Here is a 14,489-nt window from a genome sequence, read left to right as displayed (position 1 = left end):
AATTTGATGGGTTTGAATTTATAATTATAAAAAATATTGATTTTGCATGTTAATCTAATTTGAATTTCTCAGTTATTCTCTTTCTCAGGGGCTTTTTGAAATCCGCATTTATCTATGTAATCTATCTGATATATAAAACAAAAGATCTGTTAACTACACAGTTAAGAGTGCTCACAGTATGGATAGGCTTCATTGTACCAAACCTTTTCTGCAAGAAATTGTAATGTCATCATTATCAGTGATCATGTTTGTCAGATGGATTGCAAGTATCTGTCAGATCAATTCAGATGTAGGCAACTTGTTAATTTTGCTTTTTCAACCATGTAAAGCGAATAAATCAACCAATCAATAGGCTAAATGTACACTAAGAAAGAGTTAGAAATTAAGTTGTCAACATTTTTTTTTCTCAATTAAAACTTAAAACAGTCAAAAAGTTTCCACATTTAGTTTTATTTCAGTAATGTGACTGGGAACAATAAATATTTATTTAGTTAATTTATCAATTTAAACAAAGATGTAGTAGGCTACCACCAGTGTTACTACATGTTAATACATTTTTGTTTAAAATGGTACATTTCTGACTGCTTGGCAATGCTCTAGAAATCAACCAAAACACCCTGGCAACATCCCATATCTACAATAATACTATAAGTATACAACAAGTACAATAATTAATCAACAAAGACTTTTATTGAAATCCAGTGTAATTTTTGGCGTCACTGTTTCTCTCTTTGAGCCTTCTCAGCACCCTTACCCACGTTTCCGGAAGTGTGTGTGCTGGCGTGCGTGTGTACTGTAAGCGATAAGCGTGTATTGATAGTAGTTGGTAAACTCCCTTACATTCCCTTTTTAGTTGAGATATATTTCAAGGATTTAGACGAATTTCCCCTCTTTTTCCATCGCGATGTATCCGGTTGTACCAGGGCAGTTTGATGACGCTAACGAAACGGGAAGGTTTGAAACTTGATTCACTTCCATTGATAGAGACAGATTGTCAGTCATATAACAGGGTATCACGATCGCGGAAAAACAATTAATATACTAATATGTGTACATGTATTGTGATAATGATTTAGACGACAGCAGTGAATGATACAATAATTGATCATTATATTAACATAATAGTATATAATCTTGTCGTATGTTTATTGCGTAATGTTTTGTGAAGCTTTGAACGGGTATCATCTTTCAGAGGTACAAACTGGAGTTAATGTGACTGCTTTGGTAACGTGAAGGCAATGTGTGTTATTTCACAGTGAGGTTGAAACCAGTCGCGTCCCTGACGAGCCCTCGCTGGAGAACCGACTCCATGAAGTTACTTTACAATCCTTTGAAAATGACACGCAAGGTGAAAATGAGGAGGACTACGACTATGATGATGAAGATGAAGAGGACGATGAATGGGATTGGAATGATTCAGGAGGAAGAGACTTTACAAAGCGCTACACTGCAATGAGAACTGGGAATAATCCACAGGTAAGTTATTCATTTTTGAAGGATTATGGCCGCACATCATCACAAGGCCAAAGAAACATGGTGTTTCTAGTCATTTGTTTCGATTAAATTACTGTATGTTGCATTATTTGCATGTTCTCTGTTTTTCCCCACCAGGCTAACCGTCAAAGCTCTAATAATAAGTCCATTAAAATGTCCACTCCATCAGACAAGGTCTTGAGGAAATATGAAAACAAAATAAACCTCGGTAAGCTTTTTATTAATTTTAACTACAAATGAAATGAGGAAAATGAGAGAAAAGCTATATGTGTGTACTACAGATGTATCTTCTACAGTAAAAAAATGCATTCATTATTCTCTGTTTGAATTAAGTCTCTGTTTTACAGATAAACTGAGCTATGCTGATTCTGTGATCAATAAAGTCACTTTGATGCAAAAGCAGAGAGAAGCAGACACGTATGTAATCCTAACCTCAGATGTACCATTATAGTATTCATTAATCTTTGAATTGGCCTTTTTTTTTTCGTTTTTTTTTTTTTTTTCATATTTCTATTTTGCTTAAATGTATATATTTTTTTATTGTAGTTTTAGTATTTCAGTTTTAATGTTTATATTATCTCAGCTTGATTTAAATGAACAAAAACTATTTTTAATAGTTTTAGTTTGACTTTTTTATTAGACTATCTCGGATATGATTTCCATTCAGTCGCATACATTTCTGCAGGTTTCGAGTAAAGGACAAATCAGACAGAGCAACGGTTGAACAGGTATGTTTGCTCAAGCTTCATATGTGCTGATTTCACTTGAACTCCAGTGTTGTAATTGATGCACTTTTCAGTGTGATATTTGTATGCGACCCCACAGGTTTTGGACCCCCGTACACGTATGATTCTGTTCAAAATGCTCAGCAGAGGCGTCATTTCAGAGATCAATGGCTGTATCAGCACAGGCAAAGAGGCAAGTTTTTCTGAATGGAATAAAATTATGTATTGCATTATTTGATACATTTGGGTTATTGTGTCTGTGTCAGTCATTTTACTAAGAACTAATGTTAATGTTGTTGTTTTCTTATGCCATCCTATTTTTTTTTATTTCTCTTCTGCGTTTTGTAATGCAGGCAAATGTCTATCATGCAACTACTGTTAAAGGAGAAAGCAGAGCCATTAAAATATACAAAACGTCAATTCTGCTATTCAAAGACAGAGATAAATATGTCAGCGGGGAGTTCAGGTGAGACATATATCTTTTTTCAGGCCTTTACTCCTATTTAGCTGCCTTGATGTGTGCCATTGGAAAGTAAATTTCTATGTTGAAATAAATTTTAGGTTCCGCCATGGCTATTGCAAGGGCAATCCTAGAAAAATGGTGCGCACTTGGGCCGAGAAGGAAATGAGAAACTTGATCAGGTGAGCATTATTATGCCTTTTCTTTTTTTCTTTCATGAAACTATTTTATGATGTTGGCTTTTATCACTGATGTGAATGCATTTACATCAAGACTACAGACTGCACAGATTCTCAGTCCAGAGCCCATCATGTTGCGGAGCCACGTCCTCGTCATGAGCTTCATCGGTCGAGACGACATGTATGTAGGCATTTACAGATACACCAATACTTCTATTGTTTCAAGGTTTTCAACTTTTCCTAGATGATACTCCAGGGCCCAGTTGTTCAAAAGTTATCTGATCGGATTGGGTCAAATCATGAGTGGGTTGTTCAGAAGAAAAAAAGAATTGGATCACAAAATCCAATATTAGTTTTGATCTGGATCTTACCAAAACTTTTTAGTAAGATCGGGATACCTTTGATCCAAAGAATTTTGCTGATCCCAGCAGAAGGGTAGATTTCAGGAACAAAAATGTAATAACTTTAAAACTGTATCAAAACTGAAACAACATTTGTATCATGTAATATATACACATACATATTTATTTATTTTGCTCTTGATTAGTTTACCCGTTGAAGTAATAAGTTAGAAGTAGACATTAGGCTACCTATTAAGCCTTTCAGTAGCCTACAGTAAAGTAGAAAAGAGATTTTGGTGGCATAAATAAATCCCCAAACAGCTGTCTATATCAAACTAAAATAATTTAATTTAAATAGTTTTTAAATAGTTTCTAATTTAAATAGTTTTTTTATTATTTTTTATCACTGTTTATAAACTATGTTGACACAATCTTCAGAGATGAACCAGTCAAAAATTGTTTCTAACAATGGCATATATATTTGTTTTTATTAATTTGTTGTGGGTCAGATGAGAGGCTATGGAGCCCCTTAACCCGAAACACACCAAACCGACGCCAAAGAACTAGCGCTGATGAAAGCCGCCTGTGTTGTCGCCTCGCGTCGCGGGAAAAAGCTGCACTTGAACATATGGAGAGAACTACAGCCGACTGTCAGCTAGAATGCGCGTTCTGCGCCTGCGTGTAAATGAGACAACTGTCTATTTCTGCAGATATATTCATCATTCAAAAAGGGAAACCGGCGCTGCAGGATACAGATACACAAACCATAAACAAAGCAGTGCGTGCTTACCGTTTTGAATATCAATCCTGCTAAACACTTTCTTTGTTCCACTCCGCTCATGTTGATATTGAAATATTCGCCAAGGAACACTAGAACACTAGTAACATTAGAACAGCCTTCTATCTGTATCGTTTTGACTTATTCTCCTGCACTGACTTGTTCACTAAGCTGAACAGCCAATCAGAGTTCTCTCTCTCACCGACGGCCAACATGTCGAATCAGGCGGAATAAAAGCAGATGAGGACCGATTTCAGCCGACGGTGCGAAACACACTGAGACACTGAAACAAAACTTAGTCGGCCGACGCACAAAAACTGCCCGACGGCCGACCGTCGGCTTGGTGTGTCCCGGGCTTTAAGGCAAATGGTGATGGGATGGGAATGCTTTTCGCAAATATTTTGCATATGATCGTAAAACTTCTCAGGTCTTTGCAAGCGAACTCAGTTTCTTGGGTGAATGCATTGCAAAAATTGTAATATTTTTTATTTTTTCCATCAGCATGTCCCTTTAAGGGCTCCGTAACAGGTCCGACTGTTTCAAGGAAATTTAAAATGGAAGGGGATGTTTGTATTGTTTTGCTGTGCTGTTCTTTCCCTTCAGATAAAAGCACCTAAAGTGACCCCGCATTGACTGTTCTACCTGTTGTTTTTTTACATTGCTAGTAGCCTTACATTGTGATATGTGATCCCATTGAGAGCAATAGTAATCCGGATTTGGTAATCTGAAAAAAGTGTGTATGGATCAGGGTGATCCAATCCAATTTTGCTTTGAAAACCTGGCACAAAAGTTAGATGTATTACCTGATCCTGGATAGCAAAACATAGGATTTCCAAATACAGCTCATTCTGATCCAATTTTCAAGTGATCTTGTTTGTGTTTCTCAGGCCTGCCCCTCTACTGAAGAATGCTGTCCTTTCTGAATCCAAAGCCCGGGAGCTCTACCTGCAGATCATCCAGGACATGAGAATAATGTACAATGAAGCTCATCTAGTCCACGCTGACCTTAGCGAGTTCAATATTCTGTAAGCTGACTTTATATTATGCACACATGATTTCCAAGTATCTGGTAATATTTGTTGATGTTCATTTGTACATGGTTGTGTTAGGTATCATAACGGAGATGCTTATATTATCGACGTCTCTCAGTCTGTTGAGCACGATCACCCTCATGCTCTGGAGTTTCTTCGCAAAGATTGCAGCAACGTCAACGGTAAGCATGTGCAACCTCATGGTTAGCAAATACATTATTAATATTAATATGAACAAACATTTTTTTTTAGATTCTAAATAACTTTTTTACTCCCTCAGATTTTTTCCAAAAACATAATGTAGCTGTTATGACTGTACGTGAGCTGTTTGAGTTTGTCACGGACCCCTCCATCACAACTGACAACATTAATCAGTACTTGGACAAGGTCAGTTATTGTCATCATTAGTCTTTTAGTGTTTCTCTTTCTCCTGATTATTGTACAGTCTTATCAAACTTGATTTATTTGTGTGCATATGTGTTGCAGTGTTGATCTAAAGTTGTATTTTGACTGTAATATGTTTGTGGTTTATCTGCAGGCCATGGAGATAGCGTCTGAAAGAACTGCAGAGGAAAGATCCAATCAGGACAAAGTTCATGAGGAGGTGCACTTACTTACTTACGTCCTAACTTCCAGAGTTTCCATAGTCATGGATAAATATGTCGCATTTTTAAATTGTGATTTGCAGGCCTGGAAAAGTAATAGAAATGGGTGAAAATGTCATTAAAGTCTTTCTGTAGTAAATATGATTTGCTTTTAAAATATGTAAAATAGTAAAAAAAAATATCAGGTTTTGCCCTGCTTTAAAATATTTAATTGGCTGGATATTGCTCTTTGCGAGTGTGTGTAGAGAAAAGGCCAATGTTGTTATTTTTAATGTAAATTATTAAAAATAGTTGTAATTAATTAAAATAAAACAAATAAAATGTAAATATTCAAAGAAAAATTTAACTTGGAAAATGTACACTTAAAAAACTACACAAACAAAAATTAGAAATGTTTCTTTGGCAAATAACTGAAGTAAGTTTAGTCAAATTAAAATGAACTATAAATAAAATTAAGTTGCTTGTCCGGAAAAAAACCAATTGTTGTAAATATAATTTATTCTGAAGCAATATTCTCATATATTTAAATCTGCATATTGTCATTTCTGCACCTTCTGCATCATTCAGTAATGAAAACACGGTTGAGTTTTGCTGTGAAATGCGCTATGGTTCTGCTGCGATCTTTGTTTGGAACTATTTTCGCTGCTGAAACAGAACAGAAAAAGTCAATATTGCGTCTAAAATGTAAGTGACTTAATTTGAACTATCAATGTCACATTTTCTATCGTAATGGTATTCAGGAAAACAGCACTCGTCGTGTGAGAACTGTATCATATGTCAAAAATATAAACTCCACATTTAGAATTTTTATCAGCAGTATGTTGTTAAATGAGTTTCTTTTGTGTGTGCTGCGCTCATTTATTTAATTTCTCTTTGAGAGACTGCGCGAGCCTCAACAGCGCAACCTTGTTACCGTCAGTCATACATTTACTTGCAATAAATGTAATGAAATCAGAATCATTCTCTCGTTTTAGTGATCCACTAGTTGGTTTATTTATTTATTTTATTGACGTTTTAATCAGGCTACTTGTTTGTTCGGGGAAGTAAAATTCTCTTTTACTTCAAAAAATCCACTTGTCCCGGACAAGCGTTAAAGGGGTGGTTCAGGATTTTCGACATCGGACCTCATTTTCAAGTGAGCCTGGTTGTTATTCATCAGTGGAGACAGTTTTCAAAAAAATTCATCCAGTCCTTACTTTTGGATAGTTCACCTATGCTAGGCTAGCGCGAGTCAACGGTGCACGTTAGCCTGCCATTAAAAACAGTGTTACCCACTCCACAGTACACCAAAAGCAAATAAATTATAACGCCAGACTATCGATGTAAATGTCTATTGAGAGAATAATGTTAGAAATCAAAGTACTCTTGTATCTCAATTATCTGCGGCAGGTAAATACACTTGCGTGATTGTTATGTGGACCGGCTCTCTCGGTTTCCTAGGTAACCAAATATAACTCCGCAGCTGCTGTAGACTGCTTATAAATACAGGGAACAAATTATAACTAATGCAATGTGATGAAAGGGTAGTTTGATTTCTAACATTATTCTCTCAACAGACATTTACATCGATAGTCTGGCGTTATAATTTATTTGCTTTTGGTGTACTGTGGAGTGGGTAAAACTGTTTTTAATGGCAGGCTAACGTGCACCATTGACTCGCGCTAGCCTAGCATAGGTGAACTATCCAAAAGTAAGGACTGGATGAATTTTTTTGAAAACTGTCTCCACTGATGAATAACAACCAGGCTCACTTGAAAATGAGGTCCGGTGTCGAAAATCCTGAACCACCCCTTTAATATTGAGTCCTGATATATATAAATAAATGTATATAAATACCAGTATTGATAGTAGTACTGGAGATGTTTGACATTGTTAAATAAATATCATTGTTTGAATTCCAAGGTTTCATATAAATGGAAACTCCCGGCTATCACTATAAAATATTTTTTTTTAATCATGAAACTGGAAAAGTCTGGGAACCCTGTCTAACAACTTGCATGTGGATGTCTCAATTCAAAACAGGTGTTTAAGAGAGCCTATATTCCACGCACACTTAATGAAGTCACCCATTATGAGAGGGATGTGGACACAATGTTGAGGAACAAGGAGGAGCATTCTTCTGAAGATACACACTCTGAAAATGTACGTCTCGTCATCCTGAATGAACAATTGATTAATGGCGTGAGAATTGATAAAAGTTGTTGAAATGATGCTTTTCCATTACAGATCCTATACCAGACAGTGACAGGCCTCAGGAAGGACCTTTCTGGTGTGCAAAAGGTGAGTTTGTTTTTAAAAAGACCATTTGGTATATTAAAGATTAAGCGTTAGGTTTAAGACACCTTATGTGGCCAAGATTTGTTTTTGCTATTAATGCATCTACTAAGTCTTTGCATAATTCTCTTTGGAGTTTTCTTTGCCTACATGGCATGTGGGAGGATTAAGGCCGAGAATATAAACAACAGCCGTCGCCAAACTCAAACGTCATGACAATGAGAAATCAGATTAAAAATGCTGTTGCTGATTTTTTTTTTTGGCAGGTACCGTCGATATTGGAAGACTCCACAAAAGATGATGGCTCAAGCTCTGACGAAGAGGAGGAGGATGATGAAGATGAAGAGGAGAAATCAGAAGGGGAAGAGACACAGGAGGTTGGCAACCTCAGTGAAGAAGCACAACTGGACAGAAAGGTACCTACTGGGAACAGAAAATGTCACACAGATGAATTGTGTTCAGTGGTTAAGAATAAGCTGGTATTTCTGTCTTTCAGGAAAGAAAGAAATTGGTTAAAGAAGCTCAGAGGGAGAAAAGAAAAACTAAAGTTCCAAAGCATTTGAAAAAGCGCAAGGAGAAGGCTGTCAAAAAGAAGAAATGAAAATGAAAGCGGTTTGGATGAAGGTGAACTGAGGTTACAGCAGAAATGCTACATGGCTAATGGTACCAGTATTGAAGCTGGGAACTCTGACAACTCTATAAACATCTGTATGTAAATGTTTTTGAAACGTTTATTAAAAGTATCCTTTTTAATAAACTTATATTTTTCTCTGATCATACTGCTTGACTAGTAGGTTAAATGTCATGTTTTATTTTAGACTGACAAATCAATTACATTTTTGCTGTAATGGAACATTTAATATACATTGTGCAGAACAGTTTACACAAATATTCATGTTTTACAAGGCAACATGCTGTTAAAAATTATGCTTTTTTAAATATTTAAGTGGCAAAAACCTCTTTACATTACATACATCTTGTACATTTAACATTGCATTAAGTACACTACCATTCAAAAGTTCGGGCTGGTAAGATTTTTTGGTATCACTTTATTTCAGTGATATTGTTACTGTGTAAGTACACAAATAAGTACTTGGTAATAATTATTAACTACATGTACTACTTACTATAGGGTTACGGTTAGGGTAGCCTTTGGTTTAGGGTTAGTTACTTGTAATTATGCATTTTTAAAAAAAAATTTTTTTACTGTTATTACTATAGCAAGTACATGTTACTGTCACCGAAAACATTTTTATTTTTTTTGAAAGAAGCCTCAAATGTTGAGACATTTCAAATGTCAACATACAGTAATATTATGAAATAACAATTTAAGATAACTTTTCTAGTGTATATAAATTAAAAAGTGTAATTATTCCTGTGATGGCAAAGCTGATTTTTTTAGCATGATTACTCCAGTCTTCAGTGTAACATGATCTTTCAGAAATCATTCTATCTAAGATGCTGATTTTCTGCTCAAGAAACATTTCTAATTATCAATTGTGAAAAAAGTTGTGCTGCTTAATTTTTTTTATATAAACTGATTTTTTATTTTTATCAGGATTAAATAGAAAGTTAAAAAGAACAGCATTTATTTGAAAATGGAAACCTTTTGTAACATTATAAATGTTTTGTTTAATAGAAATATACATTTCTTTTATTAAAAAAAAAAATCTTATTGACCTCAAACTTTTGAACAGTAACAAAATGAGAAATTATATAACATTATAAACACTTACAAAGTGGGACAATCAGCACTGTTAAAAACGAGCTGTACCTTTGACTGTTTACAAACATTTGATGCCTATGAACAATTCAGATACGCCGTTTCATTTGAGGCGTAGGACACCTAGCGAATGCCCTCTACGTAGTTGGCAGGCAGCATACCTGATCTCCCCGTCCGCTGTACCGTTCCATACATCCATCCTTCGTCGATCGGCTGCACGTTCTGAATGATGTCACCATCCCGGAATGACACCTCATCGTAATCCTGCGCCGCGTAGTCATACAGTGCCCTGTACACAGTCTGGTGACCCAAGTTTGACTGCATCAATAGTAAGTATTTTACACTACTGATTCTGAATGCATTCTTAACCAAAAGCATGGTGTAGTCAGATAATATATAATAATATTATATATTATCTGACTACACCATGCTTTTGATTAAGAATGCATTCAGAATCAGTATTATGTATTACATGCATATTATGCCAGAAAAATAAGGACTCACCATACTCTTGTGTTGTGACCTCAGCTGCATTGACCTCAGTGAATGCATGCTGGTCTGATGCATGTAGCTGTGGCCACTGGAATAGTAGGCACCAGGAAGAACAGGTGCTAAAACACAATCACCAGGATGATCTTGATCTTCAATGGTAATATTTATATTTAGAGCTAGTATACTGGTTTTGTTGTTCTTTTCCCCCTTTTTTAGGTTGTACTACCAACTGTGAGCATCTCACATTAGTGAACTTACCCACAATGACACCAGGTCTTCGATCCATCTCCATGATGCACTGATGGACGCCCTTGTGTGTGCTGTTACCCACCGTCTCATGGTTAGGCGCCATCTGAGGGCGTACCAGGTACGTTCCACGCATTCCCTGAGTGACCCCATGCAAACCTGACGCCTCAAAATCCTTGTGATACTTTGCCTGCAAAAATGGAGATATCACCTGTTTCATGCACATACAAGCGTGATGTTTATAATACAGTTCAGTTTATTAAAAAAAAATTAGCATTTCCACAAAAATATTAAGCAGCATGTATATTGAATGTATTGAATGTTTTCAACATTGATAAGAAATGTTTCTTGAGCAGCATATTAGAATGATTTCTGAAGGATCATGTGACACTGAAGACTGAAACATATTACAATAGAAAATAATTGTTTTAATGGTAATAATATTTCACAATATTACTAAATGCAACTTCTTTCCAAAGCATCACAAAATCTTACCGACCCCAAACTTTTGAACAGTATATATGTTGGACTAATCATGAATCATCAAGTGTACATATTTGTGTTTTTCATTCAGCTACATTTTCCAGCATACATTACTGATCTGATCCTGGGCCTTCCTCAGTCTCTGCAGCTCTGGAGTATCCAAGGCGAATTTGAAGCCCTGACCCTTGCTCTGTTCAAAATCCTTCCTGTACTTGACCTGAAGAACAAGAAAACCATTTTACCAGGGAATTTTTAAGGTTTTCTGGGTGATTTTAAGTGCATTGTGCAGTTTGAAAGATCATGTGTATTTTCAGTTAACTTTAGTCAGATGCATTTACATTGTTACTGTGCCTCAAGATGCAATCAACTGAAACTGTCTATAAAGGTGTGAACCAAATGGCCCATACAGACGTATGGCCTAGAGAAACTGATGGGTGTGAATACCAAAGAAACGACATTGCTCAGAGTAGATCAATCTCCTGTGGGAGGTCCTAACAGTTTTGTCTTCACATATAAAGTTCTGTCACACAGACAGAACTTAGGGTTAAGATTCTCTGAAGGCCGACATGCTAACATCGCTGCTGAAGAACTGTGCTACACTAATAAATTCTTCTCCCCACAAGAACTCTGGTCAAGCTTACTCATTTTATGTATTAGATAAATCTAATACATTGGCGAGCCACACTAATGACTGCTTGGCCAAATACAGCTAATTCTAACATGTTGCAAGGGAGATCTGGATGGTTGCTTTTTTTTTTCAGATCGCTAACACAAAGTATGAGCAATAGATGAAATACACAAAATGTATTTTCACAGCTTGTTGACCAATACTTCAGAAAAATGAATCCTGTGATAATGCCAGGATTAGGTCGGCCACAGTATGGACTTGGCAGCATCTTTTGTGCTGCCAGGTGGAGAAGCTGAGGGGATCGGCCCATGCACCGCCGAGTAGACAGCTGCCTTGCTTTTCTCCATGCTGACCTCAAAGTATCACACCCAGTCCCTCACTGGCAGCCAAAACACTCACACAGGCGTAAACAATTTTGTCTCATGTTATCCCTTTGAAATGTCTCTACCAATAGCAACAAATAACATTATCCTACCCTAGACATTCCCCCCATTAGATTTTGAGCAGTATTCTCACATTGAATTTTTATCATGTGTAATATATTGCGATTACAATGTACAACACCTCACATAGTGAACAAGTGCTCTTACCTGACTTTGGAGCTCGCTTTGCTGTCTCAGCCGTAGGTTCTCAGGGGTGTCTGTCACAATTGTAAAGGTCTGTTTTGGGTAGTGCCTTTTTGGAGAAAGGAGGCGAGTTATTTTGGGCTTTTGGACTCTATCATATTCATGTTCGAATATCTTACTCGTATCAAAAACACGTATGAACACTTTTTATAAGACTTCAAATTACCAAAGAATGTATGAACATATAAGTGTATAGTATTTTTGACAATAACATACGCGTTGCAGTAGGGCTTCTTTTCATATCCCTTGTAGTTGTTCATGTTGAGAGTCATTTTACACACTTCACAATGGAAGCATCCTTTGTGCCAATACTGTAAAATGTGGGAAGACGGAAACATAAAGCTTTTGGTAGATAATTATGAAAGAACGTTATAGACAAGAATGTATACATTTTCCCTTAAAAGCAGCGGAAATAAGAGAGTATAGCCTATATAATATACCTTGTCCAGGCAGTTCACTTTCTCAGTTGCGTAGACAATTTTCCCACAGCGCGCGCAATGAGGGTTCATTTTCAAGCTGTTGTGATGATCCGGGAAAATAGCATAACTTCGATAATCCACTAATTTATTGTAAAATATATCAGATGTGTCAGATTTGCTGCAGCATGCGGTGAGTTTGTGTCGCAGAGTTTTATATTCGCATGGCTCGCGAGTGTTTATCCGCGTGTCGCTGGTCTCGCAGTGAGGGAACAGGAGCAAAGCGTGAGATTTCACCAAACATCACCCACTGAGACTGACTGTTGTGTTGGAGGAGCTCTCAAACACTGACCGTGGGGAATGGACTGTTCTATAGGTGCACAATGAGCCAAAAAAAGTGCACAACGTGGCTAAATAAAGAGTTAGGCTTGTTAACGTGACAATATTTATTTTAAGTCTTAATGGTATTTTGTTCAAGTTCTGACAAAATGTTTTACAAGATCTTAATTAATTGTGTGTCTTATTTAGTTTCTCTCTTCACTCATCAAACCTGTCCTAAAGAGACATGAATAACATCACATCTTGGTAATTCTGTATTTAAAGGCTGTTGTTGAGTAGCGGTCAGAAGCCGTTGAATGTAATGGCATTATAATGCCTAAAGAGGGCAGTAGAACACCGACAGAATACAGGATGCGCCTTTGGGAGAATGTTAGGAGTAGGATTAAGTGATTAAGACAGGTGCATTGTCAGTGTAATACTTGACTTGCAAGTAGATATTAAAGTTATGTCATTGCTTGGATTATTACAATCGTTAGAAAAAAGAAAAAAGTGCATTTCCAACTTGTGCTCAGTTTTTTATGTTGCATGGTTTTTAATTTATTACAACTAGCAAAGACCATCACAACGTTTTTATATACTAAAGGAAATCTATCCGCAATCAGGTTAGTTCTCAATAACAACATTAGCGAGATAAAGGTATTATTTTAGACTGATAAATAATGTGATCTTAACATGTCTGCCCCCATGAGGCGAACCGCTCTATGAAAAATAAAACGTATTATGCTACTGCTATGGAGTCTTCATCTCATGAGAGTACAACATATTTCTTAAAAGTGCTATTTATATAAAATGCAGGTCTATAAGAAAAAATAAGCGCAAATATACTGTAATCCGATTTGATTAAATGTGGTCTTCCTAACATTTTTGTGAAAGGCCTGTAGCTGTATTTGCATAAAATACAAACTATTCCAGGTATTTCATGCGTATTAGAGTTTTTAGATACATTTACATTGTAATCATACAGTTTGATGATCCACCTACGCTGTTTGCGTCGCAGGTGATGATAGCCTATTAGTTGGTTTTACGTCCTCGGCGACATCTCTTATGTGGACTCGGTTTTGCACAATATAACCTTGCTAATGTCTAGTTTAGACAGCCTAATTTTTAATGTAATTTTGAAGACCAAGCGTGAAAAGCTTATGACCAAGACCAAAATCGAGATGGGTGCAGTGGTGCTGGTGCACCAATAGGACTATTTGGATCATGCTGTGAGTGACCGTGTCTACCCAAGAGTGCCGCCAGGCCAACAGCGTTCCGTGAAACACAAGATTTATGTGTCAACGTGCTGAGCTGAGCTAAAGCAGAACTGTCAGACTGGTCCAACTGCTGCATACATACAGACGCAGTGGATGTGGCTCCCGGTCTCGGTCCGAACTTCAGCAGGACAGTGGTTGTTTATTAGTATTTTTCCGGCTTTTTATTAGTTACGTTCGCATTGAGAGATCTGTTTGGGATCGTACCATAATAACCATTGTTAACGGGTTTTCGCCATGATTTAAATTGAGGCGACACACCTTTTTAAAGAGGTATCTGCATCCGTTTACTTTATATTACATTTCACGTTAAGCCTCATCACGATGGACACGGATGTCATTCATTTGAGCTTCTGGGGTGCTTTGCCGGGCGAGGTTAAGATTTAGTTCGCAAAG

General features: G+C 36.7%; 2 protein-coding genes across 4 annotated transcripts; one reads left to right on the top strand and one right to left on the bottom strand.

Moving 5' to 3' along the window:
- Window positions 1–713: 713 nt before the first annotated feature.
- On the top strand, window positions 714–11,452 carry riok1 (RIO kinase 1 (yeast)). Of its 3 annotated transcripts, XR_013821654.1 has the most exons (20): window positions 753–954; window positions 1,257–1,476; window positions 1,612–1,702; window positions 1,842–1,911; window positions 2,180–2,222; window positions 2,320–2,412; window positions 2,573–2,685; window positions 2,781–2,861; window positions 2,953–3,039; window positions 4,865–5,002; window positions 5,087–5,190; window positions 5,289–5,395; window positions 5,547–5,612; window positions 7,636–7,755; window positions 7,840–7,893; window positions 8,154–8,303; window positions 8,384–8,627; window positions 9,704–9,939; window positions 10,139–10,469; window positions 10,923–11,452. XR_013821654.1 is itself a non-coding variant. In XM_079875175.1 (17 exons), the coding sequence occupies exons 2-17, from the start codon at window positions 1,453–1,455 to the stop codon at window positions 8,486–8,488; spliced, it is 1,446 nt and encodes a 481-aa protein (XP_079731301.1). In that variant the 5' UTR covers window positions 714–768; window positions 1,257–1,452; the 3' UTR covers window positions 8,489–8,661. The 3 variants fall into 3 exon arrangements, 2 of the variants coding, with proteins under 2 accessions (XP_079731301.1, XP_079731300.1); XM_079875175.1 differs by lacking the exons at window positions 9,704–9,939; window positions 10,139–10,469; window positions 10,923–11,452 and having other exon boundaries at window positions 714–768; window positions 8,384–8,661; XM_079875174.1 differs by lacking the exons at window positions 9,704–9,939; window positions 10,139–10,469; window positions 10,923–11,452 and having other exon boundaries at window positions 8,384–8,661.
- Window positions 9,734–14,126, bottom strand: nebl (nebulette; the record flags this gene model as incomplete). The annotated part of the gene is made up of 7 exons (XM_079875178.1): window positions 12,526–14,126; window positions 12,302–12,396; window positions 12,050–12,134; window positions 10,941–11,048; window positions 10,361–10,538; window positions 10,115–10,221; window positions 9,734–9,910 (listed from the first exon to the last, which is right to left on the bottom strand). Exons 1-7 carry the CDS (start codon window positions 12,592–12,594, stop codon window positions 9,734–9,736), a joined length of 819 nt encoding a protein of 272 aa, XP_079731304.1. The 5' UTR covers window positions 12,595–14,126.
- Between the last annotated feature and the right edge of the window lie 363 nt (window positions 14,127–14,489).

This window comes from Squalius cephalus (assembly GCF_949319135.1).
Source record: "Squalius cephalus genome assembly, chromosome: 7".
Taxonomy (NCBI): domain Eukaryota; kingdom Metazoa; phylum Chordata; class Actinopteri; order Cypriniformes; family Leuciscidae; genus Squalius; species Squalius cephalus.
This window is presented reverse-complemented; position numbering and strand designations above follow the sequence as displayed.